The sequence below is a fragment of the Solea senegalensis genome, linkage group LG4, assembly GCF_019176455.1.
Source record: "Solea senegalensis isolate Sse05_10M linkage group LG4, IFAPA_SoseM_1, whole genome shotgun sequence".
Classification (NCBI taxonomy): Eukaryota; Metazoa; Chordata; class Actinopteri; order Pleuronectiformes; family Soleidae; genus Solea; species Solea senegalensis.
This window is the reverse complement of record NC_058024.1, coordinates 5971605-5992897: the sequence shown is the minus strand read 5'-3', so window position 1 is coordinate 5992897 and position 21293 is coordinate 5971605. Positions and strand designations below refer to the sequence as shown.

The window sequence follows — 21293 nt, the reverse complement described above, 5'->3', positions numbered from 1 at the left end:
CTACACAAATCCGTCCAGGAGTGTGCTGCCCCCTACCGCTGGATGCATGCAATAATATTTTTTTTTTCTGTTTAAAAAAAAAAAACTTTATTATAACACGTATATGATGTCAATGTATATAATTTACAATTTAACAGAGCCAGGGTGGCTAAGATCAATTAGTTAGTTTAAAAAAAGTTGATACAGAGAGAAAATAATAATACATTAGTTTTTGTAAAAAAAAAACTTACATGGCTTTTTTTTTATTGGGACACTCAGAAATTGTATAATACATTGTTTAATAAAACCTGAAAAGCCTGGAAAATTTGGTTTATTGTGGGAACATTTAGATTTAAAGCAGAACCGAGTCAAATTCCTTGTTTGTGTGCACCAACTTGGCCAATAAGGTTGATTTTGATTCTGATTTGTGAATATAGAATTCATAAAATCATCAGCAGGTTAATCAAACAGAAGGTTATTTACACATTCAGTAAAACCAAACAATGCAATTTTCCAAAGTAGAGTAAAAGCAGAGCATTTCACTGCCCTCAAAGGTCTCACCACAATTCCTGTCTATATCAAGATACTGAAGTTTTATGAATACATTTCCTTGAGATGATTTCAAGGGGCTCTGAAATAATGCAATTAAAATAAATTGCTTCAGCAACCTCCAGAGGATATAGACAAATCAATTATGCGTACACACAAACCACTGGGACTATATACTGTATGTATATATTATGTACTGTCTATATAAATGCAATCACAAACTAAGGTAAAAAATGAGAAAGCAGGATTGCAGTTTGTGTATTATTATTTTTGAATAGAGCAAAAAACCCAAACACAGCTGGAGTGTTGTAAAAAGTAATTTCATTCAATAAATGCAAACACAGTATTAGTTCTTCATACAGAATAGTTTGATTCAGAGACATTCATCTCTGCTATTCTGGCAAACAGTGAAGATAAAAAAAGGATGGAATGAAAAATAGGATAAAACAACGAGATGTTCGAGGAGGAGCAGATGCAACTTTTTCACAGATCTGTAGATACAGTGCAAAATAAATCAGGGACTCCAGTAAATAGTTAGGAATGTAAAGAAGCATCAAGCATATGAACTTTCTTTCATCCGTCACAATATCTATCTCTATATTAGGTTTATAATAGCTTATTCACTGGGATATTTATTGTTAAGCATCAGCCATAAGCCCTGCAATGTGTCAGAAAATAAAAGTACAACTGTCAGCAATTCATCTAAACCAAACACACTTAACTGACATTTTGTAACGTCTGTAAAACGGCTTATTTTAAATGCGCCAAAATAATAAAAAAATACAATAAACACTGGAAAATATTAGTGTTAATATATATTTAACTGACTGGTATTTTACTGTTTTTCTTATGTTATATTATAAATTGAAGACAGACCAGCAACGCTATTTCCATAATAACAATGTCTGCACTCAATAATAATGTGCACAATCACACCAAATAAAACAGTGGCATTATTGGATGCCCCTACTTAAGCAAAGAGATCAGACAGTTCAAGTGGCGAGCATTCGTGTTAACATCATACATTATATAATATAAAATAAGGTTAGGTTTCACTTCATCTCAAACAGTTAACAATAAAAGTGCTTTGGCAGAAATTCAAGTCATTCATTTTCACACAACATACCGGGGAGCAGAAGATATTGGCTGTGTTGAGCTTAACTGTATATAAAAACAAGTTACACGTCTATAAAAAAGAAAAACAAATTCAGGCTCTTTTAACATTTATGCCATGACTTTCACTCGCCATGAAACCCAGAGTAATAACTAGTAACAAATGACTGTTTAAAATACCTACTCCAACAATTAAAATGATAAACTGTAATAAAACAATTTAAATGCTATTCTAAATACCTATTTAAATAGTTAAAGTAAAAATTAACCATCCATTTATTGTCTGTCATTGGTTTGAGTGTTTTGAAAGGTTTCAGGGTTCCCACACCTTGGTTGACATCAAATTCAAGGACTTTTCAATGACTTTCCAGGACCTATGGCATCCATTCTTTAGATTGATTTTCAGCACACTGCATCTGACCTAGTGATTGTCTGTGGGATCTTGGTCATTGTCTTTGGTGAGCCAGAGATCTTGGAATTTGCATTTCCCAGGCATCACATCATTTGCTCTCTCTGATAAAATATGTAAAATATACAACACTCTATATCCAAACAAGCACTTTTACTTTGATATTCTGTGAAATATCATTATTGCAATATCATGATGGAATATTGTGTTATAATGTTAAGCTCATGTTGTTTTTTCTCACTTATTTTCTCTTAATTTGTTAATTTCAACAATAAAATGATAAACAACGGATAAACCCTAATTACATTATTAAAATGTGTTATTCTTAGCCTGTTATTGATTAACCTAATCAAATAGTTAAAGTAAAAAAAAATGTATTACTGTTCCAATTGGTTTTAGTGTTTTGATTGTATCGCATTTTGGGGATTCTAATAAAAATCCGCTCACCTGTAAAAACTTGAATAAACGGCGTACAATATATGTGGACAGTTTCTATATCAATTTCTAAACAAGTAGTTCCTGAAACATAACTCGATAATAGTGAGTTCATGAGTGAAACTGAGAAAAAGAAAACTGTTAAAACAAACCTGCCATGCACAACAAGGCTGTATATCTTACAAAATTACATTTATGGAGTAAAAAGCTGAAAAACACACTGACAAAATATGTCATATTTGTGTTCCCTTTCTTACTCTTCGTGATAAAATGTTGTCTATAAGCCCACACTAGCCTCTGTATTACACTCATGCAGTGCATCATGGAATGAGAGGCCGTCGCTTCTCGGTTCAGTATGAAAGGAAACACACAGAGCACATATTCAGACTCAACAGCCTTTACACAACCCTTTGTGACAGCGACAACAAAGGCTCTTCAGGGAACCAGAAGCTTCTGTTCTGCGCTGAGTTTCTCCCCCCCTCCCAGAACTATCGCTTTCTTTTTCCTCTTTTTTTTTGTGGGAGTCTCAACTTGAACAACGAAGCAATGTGAGATGTTGCCAAACTACTGCAGAGCCAGTAGTGGTGGTGGGGGGGTGCGTTCGAGAGAAGTGAGAAGCAGATGTTAATCAGAGCAACAGCAACGCCCAGGCATCGTGTAAGGCTGCGTTAAATTAAGTCTTGGGAGCCTTATTCTAAGAGGTCCTATGAGGAAACACAAATAATGCACTTATTATGCACAGATAATCACAATATCTTCATCATCACGGTGCAACATTGAAGAGCGCATCAGATACCTGATCTGAATCTTCATTGTATTGTGCTTTCCCTGTCTCCATGTATTGAGTGTCAACATCATCAACTCCTTCTATCTTGTCAGCTTCCACGTGTTCCCTCATTACCGAGTACCGGTGCACGAGGAACCTGGTGAGAACGCGAGAGAGGCCACACCGTCACAAACATGGCGACAGAGACGAGACGTCAAAAACAATGACTTAAAAATTAGTGTGGTCGTTCACTGACCGTCCTCCGCAGACATGTTTCTTCACCAGCCAAACACCCGTGACTGCACTCATCATGAGCACCACTATGACCACCATCACGATGACTGCGGCGTTGGGTGAACTGGTCTCCGTCTGTTCACAAAGAGACAGAGCAACAGCAACATCGCTGACATTCTTTTCAAACATAAAATGTGCTCAACACATGATCATGAGGTGGTTTTTATTAAAAGGTCCAGTGTGTAACAAATAGTCAGGCGACGGTGGCTTAGTGGTAGAGCGATTTCAACAATTCCTTAAACACTTAAAGTGGAATCCTGGTATTTTTTGAACCGGCAACAGGGGGCTGAGTTACCAGTGATGCTTGTAAAATCTGCTCGCTCACTCTCCATACATGTTGCTAATATAAGTAGGAACAAACTGGCTTTCTCCAAATATTGATGTGGTCATGTCCCCACCGAATGGTGTGAGAAGAGGGCGAGCAAGGCTACTTTACGAGCATCAGTGAACGCATCACAGCCGAGCAGAAACGTAGTTGCGAGTCACACAGGAGAGAAAATGCTGTGCTGACAACACTGCGGCACAGTGTCCCAATCCCCACCAGTCTTGTAACCAAACCTACGCCCATGATAATGTTGCCAGACTCTTACAATAACAATCTGAGCCATTTAATGGCGAAAACAAGCACTTAACTCAGAGATAACTCAGAGCGGTGCTGTTGTCCTGTAAGATTACACTGCAGCCATTGGCGTCTGTTGCAGCTGCCGCCCCAGAGCGATCTACTGGACCAATGATGAAACTTTTGCCGGCAGTGTGCGAATGGGAACAAAAGATATGAGATAGAAAATATGCGGCATATAGATTTGCTGTATGAATGGGTGAATGGCAAAAACTGTAGTGTAAAGCAGCATTGAGTGGTCTAGAAAAGCATTAAAAACCAAAATACAGACAACACACAGTTAAGTTAAGCTCCAGTTGTATCTTGAATAGACCATTCAATTGGGTGATCAATATTCAAGATAAACTTTATTGTCCCTAAGGGAAATTTGTCCTGAACAGTGTCACGTTGGTAACGTTCAATTTAGAAACAAACATACTTGAGAGATTACTAGTCATTCATAATAATCAGGACTTTTTTAAGGTAATGTTAGCTATTAAAACATCCAATATAGATCGGACACGCTTACATTGCCACTTAGATGGCTGTTTTTTGATGTTTATAGATTCAATTTGCATCATAAATGTGTAACTATTTGTCATTCTGTATGAAAACAAACTTCTATGTAACGGTAAGATGTTACTTTAATTGGTAAGTCCCTTTCCCTGAATGGACAAACTGTAGTTTGCATGACAGGAAACTACAGTTTGTTCATTCAGGCCGTTGCAGACATGAAGAAATGTGGCAGCACAATATAGCGGCCAATGACTTTTAAAAAGATAATCCTGCTGAACTCTGTAACTCTGTATCACCACCATCAGGACCTGCACATAGAAAATGTTGGCACAAAACCATGGAAGGTAATGTAAAGATAATAATAAGATAAAGATAATGTCTACAGTTGGTTCATTTTGTCTGACTTCAGTCTCAAATACTTGTGACAGGGTTCCGGTTGTAAACCTGTCCATCCACTTGTTTTAAAGCACACTTTGAATTTAAAAATGCAAAGTGAAATTCCCTCAGAAGGTCAAAATTCTGCTGTGTATTTAGTTTTAATTTATTTATTTTTGCTTGGCTGAGCGTGTGTCATGATAAAAGCAAATGCAACCAAGAGATTTAAACGACCTGTTAAGCAAATTATAGTCTTAATTGTCCTGATATACAAGTAACTTAAATGACCCGTGGTGACATCTTCAGCATTGACCAGAGCAAAGGTCAAAGTATCTGAGCGTGAGAAGAACTGACCAGAGAATATGGATGAAGCAGGTTGCTGGTGCACATCCTCCTCAGGTCAGTCTCTTTCCTGTCTGGCTGAAAACCTCCCTCACACTGATCACCTGGAATTTTCCGATACCTTAAATGGACGGACAGAGACAAGCGGCCACAAGAGGTGAGACAGCATTCAACAAGAGACGTGGGAACAGAAGAGCTGCAGAGATGAGCACATGAGTATTTTCCTTCAAAAGAAGACAACGTGAGTGAGCGCTGGAAACATTAGAGCAAAAAAATAAAATAAACACAGTCAGACATCCTCACCCACTGGTCTGCAGCTGTTCTGTGGTCCCGTTCAAACAGAACTCCAGCGGCCGGCCCACCATCTCCTCCTGCTCCACACACTCCGAGCTGTTTTCTGGTCGGTAATATCCAAAGTCACTGTCGGAGAAAGCGATGTCAATATGTTGTCTGTTTTTTGCCTCAAATAATAACCAGCCAATTACGGCAGGATACGAAATTAAATAAAGAAATTAAATAGTTTAATTAAGTATGACAGACTCTTCCTATGCAGAGCAAATCTGACTGACACCACAAGGCATCTGGATGAATATACATGAACATGTATATTATTTGCCCAGTCACTTTGTTGACTTTGTGGGATGACGGTAGCTCAGTGATAGAGCGAGTCGTCTTTCAAAGGAGGGTTGTGGGTTCGATCATCAGCTCCGCTAGTGCTACATGCTGATGTGTGTGTGTGTGAATGGGTGAATGTCAAAGCTGTAGTGTAAAGCAGCTTTTAGTGGTCATTAAGACTAAAAAAAGTATTATTTCCATACAGACCATTTCCCATGTAAGCTTCCTCTTACAAAGCAAAACACATCTGTTCAGGCTACTATAGCAACTACACAAATAAACCTTTAATGTTACATAAAGGACCTTTAAAGGAGCAATCTGATAAAGAGCTGAAACAATTAAAAACATTTCTGATTGTTTAAAAGCTAAACTAAAGTAAAATTCGACATGGAAGGAGCAAGGATGCACCAGTGATAATCATCCACTGTACATGGACACGGCCACAGCTTCTTCGTGACGGCATAGTCTCTCCCATTCCAACAGACAGAGTCTTTCCTCAGGCGCAGGAAGCTTTCTTTATAGCCCAGCACGCAGCCGTCATCCGATCCACTTGGGTCTACGGAGTGAGCCAGCCACTCCACATAGTCTCCTTCAGTGCCTGCACACATGTACACATGTACACGCACACATGCCAAGTGTAAAGATTATATAATGGCTGAAACAGCAGCTGTACATCACGCATCGTCTCCCCCACACTCACAGTCTCTGCTGAAGAGGTTTCTGAAGTCTATGGTGATCACAACTTTCTTTCGGTTCCTGTAGCCCCACAGGCTGACGTTCATGGCGCGAGAGCCGGGCTCACTGACCATTGCGCCGAAGTAGATTGGGTCGCTGGTGAAGTTGTACGTGTGCCAGCACTGCCCTTCGTCTGTTGAAAACCTGAGGAGTGCAGGGGTGCAAACGAGAGAGACCATGAAGCAAAAGAAGAGCAAATCATGGGACAAACCAAATAAGAAATAGTCTATGCTGACGAGTTATCCTCACTTTATCTGGTTAACAGGTGAGTTGGTGTGCTCCACGGCCAATAGCAGACCCCCAGAATCTAGAATTTCATAGTGATGAGGGCCTTTAAGGGCCAACAGCCAGGAGTAGCCACCATCATCAGACACGTACACATTCGGGGACAGAGCTGACTCTGCGTCTCCGACACTGCCTAAGGAAAAGGGAGGGAGAGTTGGTGTTGTGGCACATTTTACTCTGAAGAAAACTGATTTAAAACCAAGTGATGCTGCGGTAGGTGTGTGTGTGTTTTATACCATGAGCCAGAATAAGGCCCACAGCGTTGGGCTGTGAGTGAGGCAGGTCGGGGATGTTCATCTTCAGGGTGGTGCTGTAGGAGGCATGGATGTGAAGTCTGCACTGTAATGACACGGCAATCAAAAGTCATTTTAGTACCAAGTCACTTCCTCCCTGCAGAGCATCCTGCTGTCAAATGCTGATGAATTACAGCTGCATCTGCTCTTTGAATATGTAACTGAAAGCCTGTTTTACATGGAATACTGTCAGGGCAGGCCCAAGGCTTTATGGGGCCCTATGTCTCACACCACGTCTTAGTAGCCGGGGTGTTGACTATTGGTGATTTTCTATTATACAGTTCTAGTACTAGTCGGCTCAATTCCATTAGTTTTTTTGCTTTTCCATTAGGGTTAGTACCTGGTACCTGGTGCTTTACTTGGTATCTTCTCTGGCAAGGTTCCAAGCAATCCAATATTAAAATGTGACGTCATTTATCAAAGTCATTTCTAAAAGACCCTTTGGCAGACTGGCAGACATTACTGTTTTCTATCTTCACGTGTAAGTCATCTTCAGCTCTGCACATCTGGATTTAAACAGTTTATCTCCGTTTTGGTAGACTTTATGGAAAGTGTATGTACCGTCTTTAAGTTAAGGCTTATTTGGCTTGGCCACTCGAGGAAAGTGAAACACTAGCTTTGACTTGGCTGTATGGTTCACATCATGCAGTAGTTGTGCTGACAGTTGAAACAGCAGTCTGGTTATATGATTCCCTCAGTTATAACCATTCTCTCTGTCTCTGTCACTGAGGATTCTCCTTATAGCCTCCCCCACATTTATCTTTTGAGATGTTTAAAGGTTCTGTTTTTGTCAAACTCAAAGTCTGCATTTCTGCCTGTCTTTCAGTGGCTTCTCCCTGACTGCTCCTTCATGGCGGGGTGGGGGCTGTGCCGTCAGCAAGATACGTAGCGCGATGCGAAACCCTTTCCCCAGGAAGGGTGCTAAAGATTTGGTACTATTGATAATAGAAATGCAAAGAAATACATACCGTACTGTTCCAAACCAACTCTTTCAGTTGATGGAAACACGGTTTAATCTCTGCTTGAGTGACTCTTCCAGTCCCTGATCACTGAGGCTCCTTCAAAGCTTAAGAAATGGTTTCATTGGTTTTCTCTGATCTATGTCTCACCACAGTTTCATCCCGGGGGTCTACAAAGAATTCCTTGGATTTCATGGCTTTGTTTTTCTGTCAGACATGAATTGTAGACAAGTGTTTGCCTTTCTAAACTACAGTATTTTAAACATTCTAATTGGTCACAGTTGGACTCCAGTTAAGTTATAAACACATCTCCCCTTCAGGGATCACCACATCGGATCATCTGCCTCCATCTTGTCCTATCCCTTGTGTCCTCATCTGTTACACCAACTGTCCTCATGTCCCTCTCTTTCCTCCTGCCCTGCGGCTCCATCTTAAAAAATCCTTTGGTGAATATAATCACTATCCCTCCTCCGCATGAGACCAAACATTACCAAACCATCTCACCCTTGATTCTCTTACTTTCAAACCGGTCACAAACCGACTGACATACATTTAAATACAAAATACAATTTAGTGATAAAAAACACAACATGAGCCACTGTAAATATACATAAAGCAGTTTTCTTACTTTGTGTGGCCTGTTGGTAGAAGTGTCCGTGTCACAGTGGCTGTTCTTTGGTGGACGCAGAGCCTGCCACCTTGCTCCTTGGTCAAAGGTGATTACTGTCTCCATTGTACCCTCTGCAGCAAAATCACAAGTTTCTAGACTGATCTCTCAGCAGTTTCCTAAATTAAACTGCAAAACTGACAAAAGTACTGAAACAAAGTATTTCAATGCAAAAAATAGTTTAAAACATTACCATAAGATATCTTCTGTGATAAACTATATCTTCAGCAAGTGTTAAAACCTTGATAGTAAATTTTCCCTCATAAGCGCTTTGTTCATGTGGTACGTGCGTGTTGACCCACCCTCTGTGAGTATTGTGGTCATGTAGACGCCCCTGAGCGACTTAATGGCGGTGAAGTCCGTGTCACTTCCCGTGGTTGTGTAGACATTTCGCTCCAAAGACTTTGAGAACACAGTCCCTCTGTCGTCCGACACATAGATGGTTCCAAAGCCAGAGTCTGGGCCACATAGTACACAACACACACACATTAAGTTGGTATTTTACATATCCTCACAGAGTTCTGTTGCTTTTGTGGCTTTGTTACTGTCATTAATCAATACAAAATAGGTGTGCACAATTTTGCCAGTATCTGATATATTGGAGCGCTTGGGCCAATAACCGATACTGATATATATATGTATATATATATATACATATAGACATTTTATATAGACATTTCTTGTCTTCTGTAGTGAAATTAACATTATATTTTGGCTACTCCTTTCACAGCAGATGCAGATATACATTTTCTTCATTGAGCAAAATAAATAAACGTTTAAAAAATAAAAGTTGTAGAGGGCGCCAGGAAGTGAAGGAGGTAGTAAGGTAGCAATTTTCCATCTTAAAGCCAATATCTGCTGATACTGATGCTGTACCGATAATATCGTGCATCCTTAAATAAAAACAAGCTCAGCATCACCGTTAACTACCAACACGGTCGTCATTCTCCACGTCAATCTTAAATCTGAGGATCACTGCTTGTTCTGACCTCCAGGGTCGTCCACATGTATGAAGATCATGTCCTGATTGGCTTCTAGGACGGAGTAAAACTGCTCATGGTTGATCATGGGAATCTGAGCCATGTTCCACACCTCCCCTCCGTCCACTGACACGTGGATCATACGCTCTGTGCCCTGAAGAACAAATTAAACAAAAACAGTTTAGATGATGTTGTAAAAACTGCTCTTTTATAAGTTGGATGTAAAAATGAAACATTCTTTTCTATTCAATTCCATATTGAGGTTTCAGGGACAGACAAAAATTTGTTAACAAGTCAGGAAATTTGAAGATGTGGTTCATTAGCTCTCAACTAATGCAGAAATGTCAGATAGGGCTATACGTGAACGCCAACTACAAATAGAGCCATCAACAACTTGAAGGGAACAATTCTTCTCATTTGGATAAACAAACATTCAAATATCCAGTGTGCAGTCTGGGTATAACTGCTTTGAAATAAAATGTGTTTGCCTTAGAATAATGCTGTGTTCCATGTACATCAGAATCTGGAAGTGGGAGTGACGTCGGAAATGCAAACGTATCACAGGCCAGCCATTGTTAGCAACCACAGACAACACGCTACAGGTGCTATATCCACATTATCTAAAGTTGACAGTTTTCCCACTCACCATTGACAGCTCCTTCGTTCCCCCCTTCCCTCAGTTTAAGAGTCTGGATGTCATCCTCCATAACACAATCCCACATCAATAACCCGGTCTGCATATTTCCATTTTTGCGAAATTAATCTGCCTTTCGCTTACCCCCCATACTACTTCAATCCTTGCTCACGGCCTCGTCACCTCCCGCATTGACGGCTGTAAGTCTCTCCTCGCTGGTCTCCTTCACAAATCCCTCCATAAAATTCAACTGGTCCAGAATTCAGCTGCCCCGCATCATCACCAGAACCCCTTCAACCCACCACATGACCCCCATCCTACAAAGACTCCCATGTCTCCCGGTCAATCTCAGAATTCAATTTAAAATCCTCCTACCATGCCTTCAAGGCCATACACAACCTCGCCACTCCGTATCTCTCCGACCTTCTCCACATCGCCACCTCCTTCCGCTCCCTCAGGAAGCAGAGCGGCTGAAAGCTCTGCTCCTTGAGGGAGCGGAAGGAGTGCAAAGAGAGGTGCAATCTGCAGTGTCACAACAATGTTACTTCCTGGCTAAATATGTTGTGTTGGCATCTAAGCTCATAAAGCAACACACGTACATACATGTATCCACACATTTGTCCATATTCTTCTCTCTGAAAACACTAGAGGTGAAGACGCAGCCATACCTTGCCAGACATGATGGAAGCAATAACAAATTTCCCGCCAAGTACAAAGGAGTAAACTCTTGTTGCAATGGTCTGGAATGTTTGGCCATAGTCTGTCGTCTTCCTCAACTCTAGCATTCCTTTATCGTCTGATGGAAAGAAAGTAGGTGTGTTAACAGAATTTTCTACACACTTGCATGAACACTGTGGGTGAACAGTGTGTCCTCACTTACTGCACGATCCGTTATAGTTTGCTGTGAAGTAGATGCTGTTGTTCAAATCCCTGTATGTGAGAGAAAGACACAGTGAAGGGGAAAAATGGAGGGTAACATGAAACTTAACTAAACTTAAAACTTTTTTTTACAGCTGAAATTTGTCTGGGTTCAAAGGTACGTTTGGAATTTGTAGCGATCACATATTAGAGTTGTGGTTTCTTCTAAGTGCTGGACTAGCGAGGCTCACATCGACCCCCAGGCTGCGCTCCAAGCCCTCTCTGGCTTTGTTCGCTGCCAAATAGGGCGAAAGGTTTTCACACTGCAAGGATTCTGCTGGTTCCTGGACTGTGGGCTGAATAAGAATGCAACTGCTGACTCATGATCCACTTTGACAGCAGCAGCCTCAGCTCCCTTGCTCTGAAGTCAACTCCACTCTGCATTAAAGGATGGCTGTGGTCATGCGGCGCTATCGCGACGTTCCCACAGTGCAGCGCTAACGACCGCAGGCTGACACTCACTACAACCTCATGTGAACTCTGGGCACTCAAATAAAACCAGACTCAGGAGATCAATGGCAACTGTAATGAGAAAGACATGTGGAAGAACAACAACAACAATGGATAAACAACAAGAGCACAGTTCATCTACAATATCCACCTTATTCCCATGGCCCATGATAGCTGAATTATGGGCGCTACTTTCATCACCAAAGATTCCGAACTTTTTATGGCCTTTAGGAAGGTTTTACAAATCGAATTCCCAGAATTTTGCAATCCTAATTCTGATTAGGACAAGACACAGTGAGGATTTGTGTTAAATTACACTCATTTAGTGTTAACATAACATTAAGAGTTAAATATAAATAGTGAAATTGACTCTTTTACTGTTATTTCAATACTGCCAGACTGATTTACATATCACAATAGAAAAATGTGATGTAACAGTGTCTGTATTTCCCAAACAATAATAAATGTAAAGAATAAAATTGACTGCATCGCTACAGACGGTGAAGGTATCAACAATCTGAAAAGATCCAAGATGTATTTACAAGGCAATAATATCAGTCGTGTTTTGTTAAAAAAAAGAATTGGAACACAACCTTATTTATTTAAAGGCAGTCAAACAGCCACCGACTGGGGTGATTTTCAAACTGTAAGATGATCACACATTGCAGGAACAGCACAGTGCCAAAGCCATGTTACTGCCGCAGCCGTGACCGGGTTTTGCCACTGGAAAGAAATAGTTTACCGCTGCTTCCGCTCTTCAGGTTCTCCAGGAATAAGGTGGATAAAGACTCTCAGTGACCACAGAGCTGTCACAAGTGCCCTGTTTGCTTATTCAGTGACTGCTTTTCTTTGTGTAACTATTGATTCAAATATAGACCACCACCAACACCACTATTAAGTTGTATATCTTCTACATCCTATTTCATCACACAACGAAGTATGCTGTATTTTCTATTTAACACAAAAAGTCACATTTCTCACCATCTGACCATACACACACTGTCATGGATCTTCCTCCAAGTGCCGCCAAAGTCCTCAGACAGCCACAGGTCCAACTACAGGGGAAAAGGATCGTCACGACACCCAGCAACTTTACTTTACCACAACTGACAAATGACACTAGAGGTTTTAGTTTACAGAGGATTAAGGCTGCTACCGTGATGCTGAGTGACAGCAGTATGTTAGAGTCTCTGGGGTTGAACTGCATCTGATAGAGGGGCTCGAACGGCATGTCGTTTGGGACAAAGGTGAGGCCAAAGTCCTGTGAGCTAAACAGTCGGAACCCCCCGATTTCTGACACTTCACCGACCAGGATCACCTGAAACCAGACACACAAAAAGATTCAGAGAGGAAGCTTGAGCACGTTCTCAACATCTTATGATTTAGAGTGTTCACGTGGAACACCTCACCTTCCCAGAGTCGTCGGGACTACTGGCGATGCCAAACTCAGTGTGGATGAAGGTGTGGTTGATCAGGTGAGTAACATCTTTGAAGGTCTTCCCATAGTCTTCACTGACACGAGAGACAAAATTACAGTGAGGTATTTAGAACATAATTGAGGCAATTTATTACCTGCTCCATCGGTGTGCCATTGAAGCAGAACTTTGCAAGTCTAGTCACTTTTTCTCTATGGATCCCTTTCGCATTCGTCCAACAATGTTTTCTTTTACATTTTAATGTGCCATGCCCTTATTATGAGCAATTTAAGATTACAAAAGAAAAGTGTAAAAATGCCAGAAAGGTAAGGATTGCTTTAACCTCCGGTAAATATCCTGCATGCTATAGTTCCGCTTTAACAAACGTGCATTCCTCACCTCCTGTAGAGATTAGACTGACCGAAGAGCATCATGAACAACGGCACCTGAAATGTCGTGAGCACCAGCAGGACCTGGGAGACGAGAGAGAGGAGGTGTTACACAATAACTGAAACTTGTGTTTTTTCATCTATTCACTATCATTCAGGATCATAAATATGAACAAGCTCACCCCTGATCCTTCTCCCACCCAGGCCAGCCACAGTGGACTCACAGTACTTAGTGTAAAGGTGAACTGAAACGGGAGAAAAAGACAGAAATAAAAACAGTTTGCCCACACATGAAGCCTGACACATCAGGCGCCACTCGTGACTTCTGTACCTAATAAAGTGGTCAATGAGAGTAAATTAGTCGGCAAAGTGTAAAATAACATTCAAGGGATAAATGTCTGACCTATTTAAGTCGTAGTCTCACAAACCAGACATGACCTCATGCTGCATCACAAGCTGATTTTTTTAAGGCTTTTCATTTGCTCTCTGCAGAGGCCTCTCATTCAGAATAACAGCTTGTGACAATGTAGCATTCAAGGTGGATCGTTTGATAGTGTAAATCAGCAGTTGGCAAGTATGGCATTTTCAACATAGTCTTACAATCATAATCTTCATTAGTAATTTTTTTTACTGACCCTTTCTTTCTTCTAATCTAAACTATTCAACATTGAACAATAATGGCAAATTAAAGAGATGTTTAAGAAATGTAAAATTTAAAGTTTACTGTTAAAACATATTTTTTCAGAATAAAAAGGCCCAGAATTCTGCATGACTTTCGTTTTTGCGAAGATCAGCAAATTGGATTCATCTATCGGGTCGAACATGAATGCTGGTGGATCCAGTTGCTGACCACTGTTGTACTGGATGAACCTGTAGAATGGCTGAGGATTATTTGGTCAAATGTAAGAGCATCAGCTGAAGAACAAGAGCATTTCTGTGCATTTCTGCCGTTCCCCATGCAGCATGAAGGGCAGCCAAGAGGGGAGAAAGAATTTTCTCTACTGTCCAGAGTAACTCAGCCATTTAAATGCACTCTGCATGTGTGACCTACATTCCTTATTAACTGACAAAGCTGAGGGCACAGAACCATCACTGATGTCTCAAACACAACCATGTATTTTATACAATTTCATTAAAAAAACAAAAACAAACAACAACCTTGTTTACATACAGCAAACAACATCCCAGTCTATTAACTTAAGAGTGACATTCAAATCTTGGGTCATTTGTGCAGCTTATTTTAGCCACAGCACACATTGTTTGGAGTCGAGAGAGAATTTTCCTCCCTTTCTTTTTTCGCTGGAGGGGTTGGGATGTTTACAAGGTAAGCCCTGTCCTGGAGAGTTTGCACACTGCACTGTAAAGCCTCTATAAAGAGTTGGCTGGGCCTGCCTGCTGGAAATTGGCTAACGCTGCCTGGTCCAAAAGTGTAAACACCAATTTCCACCCCTTGTGACATTGATCTATTCTTTGTTTCATATTTTGATTACCTGACGCTGTTTGATAGCATCTCCTTCCTTCCTTTGTTTATCACAACTGATGAAGAGATTTAAAAAAGTGTCCTCTCTCACATCATTAAATCAGTGGCACAAATCTGTTCAGGGTACTATTTTCATTATTGCCCACTATGCTTCTCAATGGTCACACTAGGGATGCACAATATTATCAGCAAATATCAATAAAAAATATATTACATAAAAAATATCAATCAATTTCCAGGTTTGACAAACACTGATCAACATTTTTTAACGTTTTCTGACATTTTATGGCCCAAACGATTACTCAATTAAATCGAGAAAATAATCAACAGATTAATCGATTATGGAATATAATCCTTATTTGCAGATTTATACTTCACAATAAATACATATTAATGGTGCAAAAGAAAGCTAGTTATTTCAAAAACAGAGAAATAAATTAAGTAAAAGTAAGTAATAGAGTGGACAACTGCAATTAAAACACCAAACAAGCTTATACACATGTAATTTAATGTTTGAATGTAATAAATTTAATAATGCAATACTGTCTTATATTACTATTATAAAAAACTGCAAGCAAATATATTTAGTATTATAGTCTAGTCTAGTCTATATTCTGTCACCTAGCTGTCAGCTGTGCCAGATGTTTTCATTGTAACGTTATAATTAAGCAGTGGGCAGTGGGTAATCGATTGAGGGGGATGCAAGTTGCCCTTAAACTGGAAATATGCGTGTAAAAAATAAGAATAGAGGGGTTCAACAAAAAAAGTAAGACCATAACATGCTCTTTTTCAGTTGACGTGACGTCAGACATGAAGGTCACTGCAACTCAGGCTTTTGCGAAATGCTGCTTTTGCCAGTTGCTTGTGCACCTGTGTATAATTTAACCAGCATGGTTTTATCCCACATCTGTTCCCCCGAAACACTGACCGCAGAAATGCTGAGTTTACTGGCTACAATTCAGCAGCAGTAAAACCCAGTAAGCAATCGATCAACAAATGCACGATAGAGCCGCTCGGCTGACAGAGTCAAAGTGAAAACTGCTGAAGCTTGTGAAGGGGAGCTTATAGAAGTGAAGTGAAGTTCCTTTATGAGGTACATGAGGTACATTGCTTGTAGGGATGTCACAATATTGATTGTGAAATGAATACTGATCGAAACAACGTCACGATCTGGACCTTTGAAAGCAAAGGTGGAATCGAGGATTTAACTATGCCCCCAGTGTGATGTCTTGCAGATGTGGGATAGTTACCTTACCGCTAACCCGAAGCTGCTGCCAACTAATAGTAACCACAGCAACTGCTGATTTGGACACATCGACCGTACTCAATCACCATCCCACGTCTCTGAAATAACAGGTGTGAAAAAAGTGTGCATTCCCCGTGAGTGTTTGTCGACAATAAGACCACGGCGTGTAAACTATGTTGTGCATGTGTAGCAGACCACAGGACATCTCCGCATGCATCATAAGGACATAGACATAACTAGGGAGACGCTCCAAGCTACCTTTTCGTGACACTGATACAACAGAGCAAATACAATACTGTGGATGAGATTCCTCTGCCAATCTCACGCTTCAAACGACCTCAAACTGTATCACAAGTTACTTTCAAGGGTTAACGTCTGCTCTGAAGAGGTCTCTGTAATATGTTTTAGCTGTACAACTTGTTACACTGTGGGTGCATCAGTGCGTTCAACTTTCAATCGTGCACAACAAAGCTGTACAAGTGTGTACTACACAAGCAGCTGTACATAAACAGGCTGGCATACATTATCGCAGACTCAATAATAACATAGTAACAGTAGGTGGTAGCACAGTGAAGGCCTTTTCTCGGAGCTCCATCACAAACAATGAGCTCCTTATTCTCCTGTGCTCGGGGGTTTTAACCTTTCTGCTACGGCCGTGTTTACACACATAAAACTTCAGAAGGAGACGTGAAACACCAAGGCTCTGATCCAACACTTGAAAACCATGCAGACCAATCATTCTGGGGGCAAGGACTTTCCCTGCGTTGCACTGATATTCACTTTGACTATTAACATTTGTAAAAACCATAACAGAGGAGAAGTGGAAGCCTTCAGCAACCCATATGAAGAATATTCTACTAATTCTACGACGTATTTAAGCCAAAAGGATGTGTCACTCAATCATCTAGTTGATGTACACAAAAAATTGCCATCAACAATTTGGATTTTGAGTTTTGTGAGGACACCACTTTGGTCCAGAGTGAAAAACCTTAACACATACACTCACAGGCCCCTTCATGAGTAACAGAGGACACCAAATAAAATAGCAGAAGCAGCACCCTCTGCTGCTAAAGCTCATCTGTTATTTTAGCAACTGTGGCCCATCTATCATCTCAAACCATTGCGGTCCGACCTCTGCCGCACACATTTTGTGTTTTTTAGACCATTCCATTAAAACTGTGGAGATAATTATGTGTGAAAATCCCATTAGATTAGCAGTTTCTGAAATACTCCAGCTTGTCTGCTACCAATAGGGGTGCTGGGGAAAAAATCACAGTGACAATATTCGTATCTGCCTCTAATGTACAAGTGCCCCTCTATTTTCACTGAGTTGATGATCTCAATGGCCGCCTTTCCCTGTACATCAACAAACCTTCACTTTCCCCAGCTCTCTTACTCACTGTGTGGAACATCAACCAGGCTGCTTTGCTTGGTGCAGCAACAGCTGGCTGCAACCCAGGTCCACTGCACCCCCTCCTACTCAAAAAAATGTTTTTTTCCTCTGTGTTTTCTGGCAACAGGGGATAGAGGATGGGATAGGGGAAAAAATAAGAAACAGCAGGTTAGTTTGTGTACACATGAACCTCAAACTAAAACACAAGAAGGAGAAAAACAAGGCAAAGCCTGGCTGTTTGACAAAAAGCTTCCCGTATAATGTTTATATGAAGCCTAAAATAACGCTAAAAGGTGGAGCTGGTTCTTCATGGATCATGAAGCACAACCTTGTCTGATTGCTTGATAGCATTTAACTTAGATCTAAGACCACACAGAGGGTGAGATACAGTTTAGAAAGGCCTCAAAAAAGGCGATGGAAACGGTGTTTGTGAGGGAGAAAATAAGAGGTGCCTGCTCTCTCTATGAGCATGCCAATGAGCTTCTATGTATTGAACGTGGATAGCTTTCGCCGCCCCTATCCTGCTGTAAACTCCCTCTTCTTCGGCCAGGTAACTTCCACCCAACTTTCCGTCATTCATTTGAACAGCACCGCCATAAGGAGACCTCAAGTACAACAATGATAGATCACCAAATCGATAGCTTGATCCACCCCTAGTTAATATAGCAAGGAATTTCATGCAGATAACCTAAAGATATTACTTGAAATTTTAAATCTCAGAATTCTGGCTTCTTTTGATTTTGTTTTCAAATATATATATATATATATATATATATATATATATATATATATATATATATATATATATATATATATATAATACTCTATTCTGTTTAAATTTAAAAAAAAAACAGGAAAAAATGGAGAATAAATGAAGTACAACTACAATAGTAGTAGTAGTAAAAGAATAAGTAGTAGTACTGCCAGTGGAAGAAGAAACAATAGTAGTAGTAGTAGTAGAACTGCTAGTAGGGGAAGAAGAAGAAAAAGAAGACATGAAGAACCTGGTAGACATGACAGAGAGGGAGAAAAATTATGGATTATTAAATCCAATGGAGTAAATCAACATCACAAATGGCATCTGCCATTAAATACAAACACCACTAACCAGTGGTGTATAATATGGCTTTCCAAGAATATTGGAATGTTCTAGATTCAGAATGTTTTGTGTTTTACAGTTAGGAGGAGCCCATCCTGTCTGAGCTTTTAGGATAAGATGAGACCTTGAGAGTCTCCACTCATGACTTATGTTGTGGATACTGTTATCTTTCCCCCATAGTATAAACTCAAAGTCTGTTATTGCACTCAGGGAGTTCTGGTCAGGCTGTCTACATGTGAGCTGCACACAGACTTAGCAACAGGATGAACTTTTTATCATAAAATAAATTAAGTTAACAACAGAATAGCTTCAGAAAGTCTATTGGGACTGCTGTATACATATGACTTGGAGTATATGCTACCAAAAACAACAGCTCTGTTTCAGTACTACAATTAGGGCTGCAAGGGTTCTGATAGAAAATTACTGATTTTGATGAGTTTCTTTGCTCCAAACGGAATACGTTTTGGTTTGTGGACAAAACACGACATTATTTTCCAGGTTTGAGAAACACTGATCAACATTTTTTTATTTTATGGACCAAACAATTACTCAAGAAATGTTTATAATGGTCATACAAGACATAATGAATGAGACTTGGACTGATCACCTTAGTTCTGATTTGATTCCATTTTTCTATGTTTTGCTGTCAATTAAAACACAGACATTTGTGTGCTGTTGTTCAGACAAAATTAGCAAATTGAAGACATTACATAGGGCTTGGGCAGTTTGTACTTGGCATACATTTGCCATGAAATTCCATGAATGAGATAGTCACAACTTAGAAGGAGCTTTTTGAGGGTTAAGACTGGTTATCATAACGAATGGTTATGATTTGGTTTAGGGTCATCATCCTCCTCTTCCTTCAGGTGCTGGTACAGTAAAATTAGACTGAGGTGGAGTGAGAGATAAGGTGACTCATTCATTTGTTCATTTTTAATTTTCTACACACTCGGTCAACATTCCTCAGCTCCACTCTGAGCACATACCCTGGTACATACAGTAGAACAGTATTTCTGATTTTCCTCCAAGTACCACAAGCTCCTGTACTACTGGTGGTACACGCACCACTGTTTGAGAATCATGGGGGTAAGGCATTAACTGGTTATGGTTAAGGTTGTGGATAGTGCTTTGTTTGGGCTGCAGTTACATAAACCTGCGTCTGTGTTGAAGAAATATACTTATTGTACTACAACCCATTTATAATTAATTATCAAATCAGTTCCCAAGATCAGTTAATCCATCACAGACTGACAGGCTGCTGTCAAACTCTAACTAAGCATTTGATTGTCAGGGGCTGACTGTGTATATGAAAGTATTTCAGTGTGGACAGTGAGAGTAGCTGCATGTGCAGAGTAACCACAGACAAATTGATGGGGTTAAGCAAACAGGAGAAACATGGTCAAACTTCTTGACCTCTTCATTAATTAAGAAACGGACAGAATGAGTCACTTACAGTGTGGGTGTTGTTCCGCAGGTTTGACTCTGCTCCAGGCAGAGCTGCTCTACATGTCTGTTCATTCAGTCCTGCGCTGCGTTCAAACCGCTCGGACTTCTCTGAACTATGTGGCTCCACATCCCTGCCAAAATCCCTCTGCAGCCTCCTCAGCTCTGACAAGCTCCCCGCCTCTGGAAGACCACTGCCCGGCGCAGCAGACGACAACAAGCCGAGCGCGAACATGCATGACACGGAGATCATGTTAATAAGCGGAGAGTCCAACTTTAGACTGGGACCTAAACTCGTCTGGCTCCAAAAGTTGGCTCCACCTGCCCTCCCCCTCCTACCCTGACCCACAAATGCATCTTCAATCACGGCCCATCCACCGTGGCACCTGATTGGTCCGAACCAGAATAACTCACTGTCTCATTGGTCAGCAGGAATCCTTCTCTCACGCCGAAATGGTTTCTCGTGTTAAACTGCCCCCTAGTGGAAAGACCACGCAAAGCACGCCGAACTCTTCACCTCAGAGATTATGTCGAAGTAAATATGAGTTCACTACTCACATCTATTTTACAGTTATGATAAACTATCATCTAGTAAACTAATACTAAACCAGCAGCCATTTGACAGGTCACAGTAGGAAAATCACAGGTGTAAATGATCAAATTAATGTTCCATTTACCTTCTTCACTCCAGGGACAACTGAGCTTTTCCCGCTGAAACATGTCAAAATGGCCGCAGTTCAAAGGGACCGTTCAGACTGTCTGACAGACAAATGCAAAACATACCATACATAGAAGAAAAGCAACACAGAGTACACACAAATATTTAAAAATAAACCATTCAACCGGTGTTGTTTAAAAGAATGGCTGCATGTGAACAGGTTACCTACAGAGTTAAGGGGAGACAATGTCAAGTTAA

General features: G+C 40.5%; 1 protein-coding gene across 1 annotated transcript; it reads right to left on the bottom strand.

The window, feature by feature from the left end:
* Nucleotides 1-832: 832 nt before the first annotated feature.
* On the bottom strand, nucleotides 833-20706 carry LOC122768697 (sortilin-like). The gene is made up of 20 exons (XM_044024881.1): nucleotides 20388-20706; nucleotides 13899-13961; nucleotides 13727-13800; nucleotides 13322-13424; nucleotides 13069-13230; nucleotides 12894-12967; nucleotides 11425-11474; nucleotides 11213-11340; nucleotides 9920-10064; nucleotides 9233-9388; nucleotides 8892-9004; nucleotides 7248-7350; nucleotides 6976-7144; nucleotides 6692-6870; nucleotides 6400-6589; nucleotides 5680-5796; nucleotides 5389-5497; nucleotides 3508-3620; nucleotides 3282-3408; nucleotides 833-3189 (listed from the first exon to the last, which is right to left on the bottom strand). Exons 1-20 carry the CDS (start codon nucleotides 20628-20630, stop codon nucleotides 3175-3177), a joined length of 2433 nt encoding a protein of 810 aa, XP_043880816.1. The 5' UTR covers nucleotides 20631-20706; the 3' UTR covers nucleotides 833-3174.
* Between the last annotated feature and the right edge of the window lie 587 nt (nucleotides 20707-21293).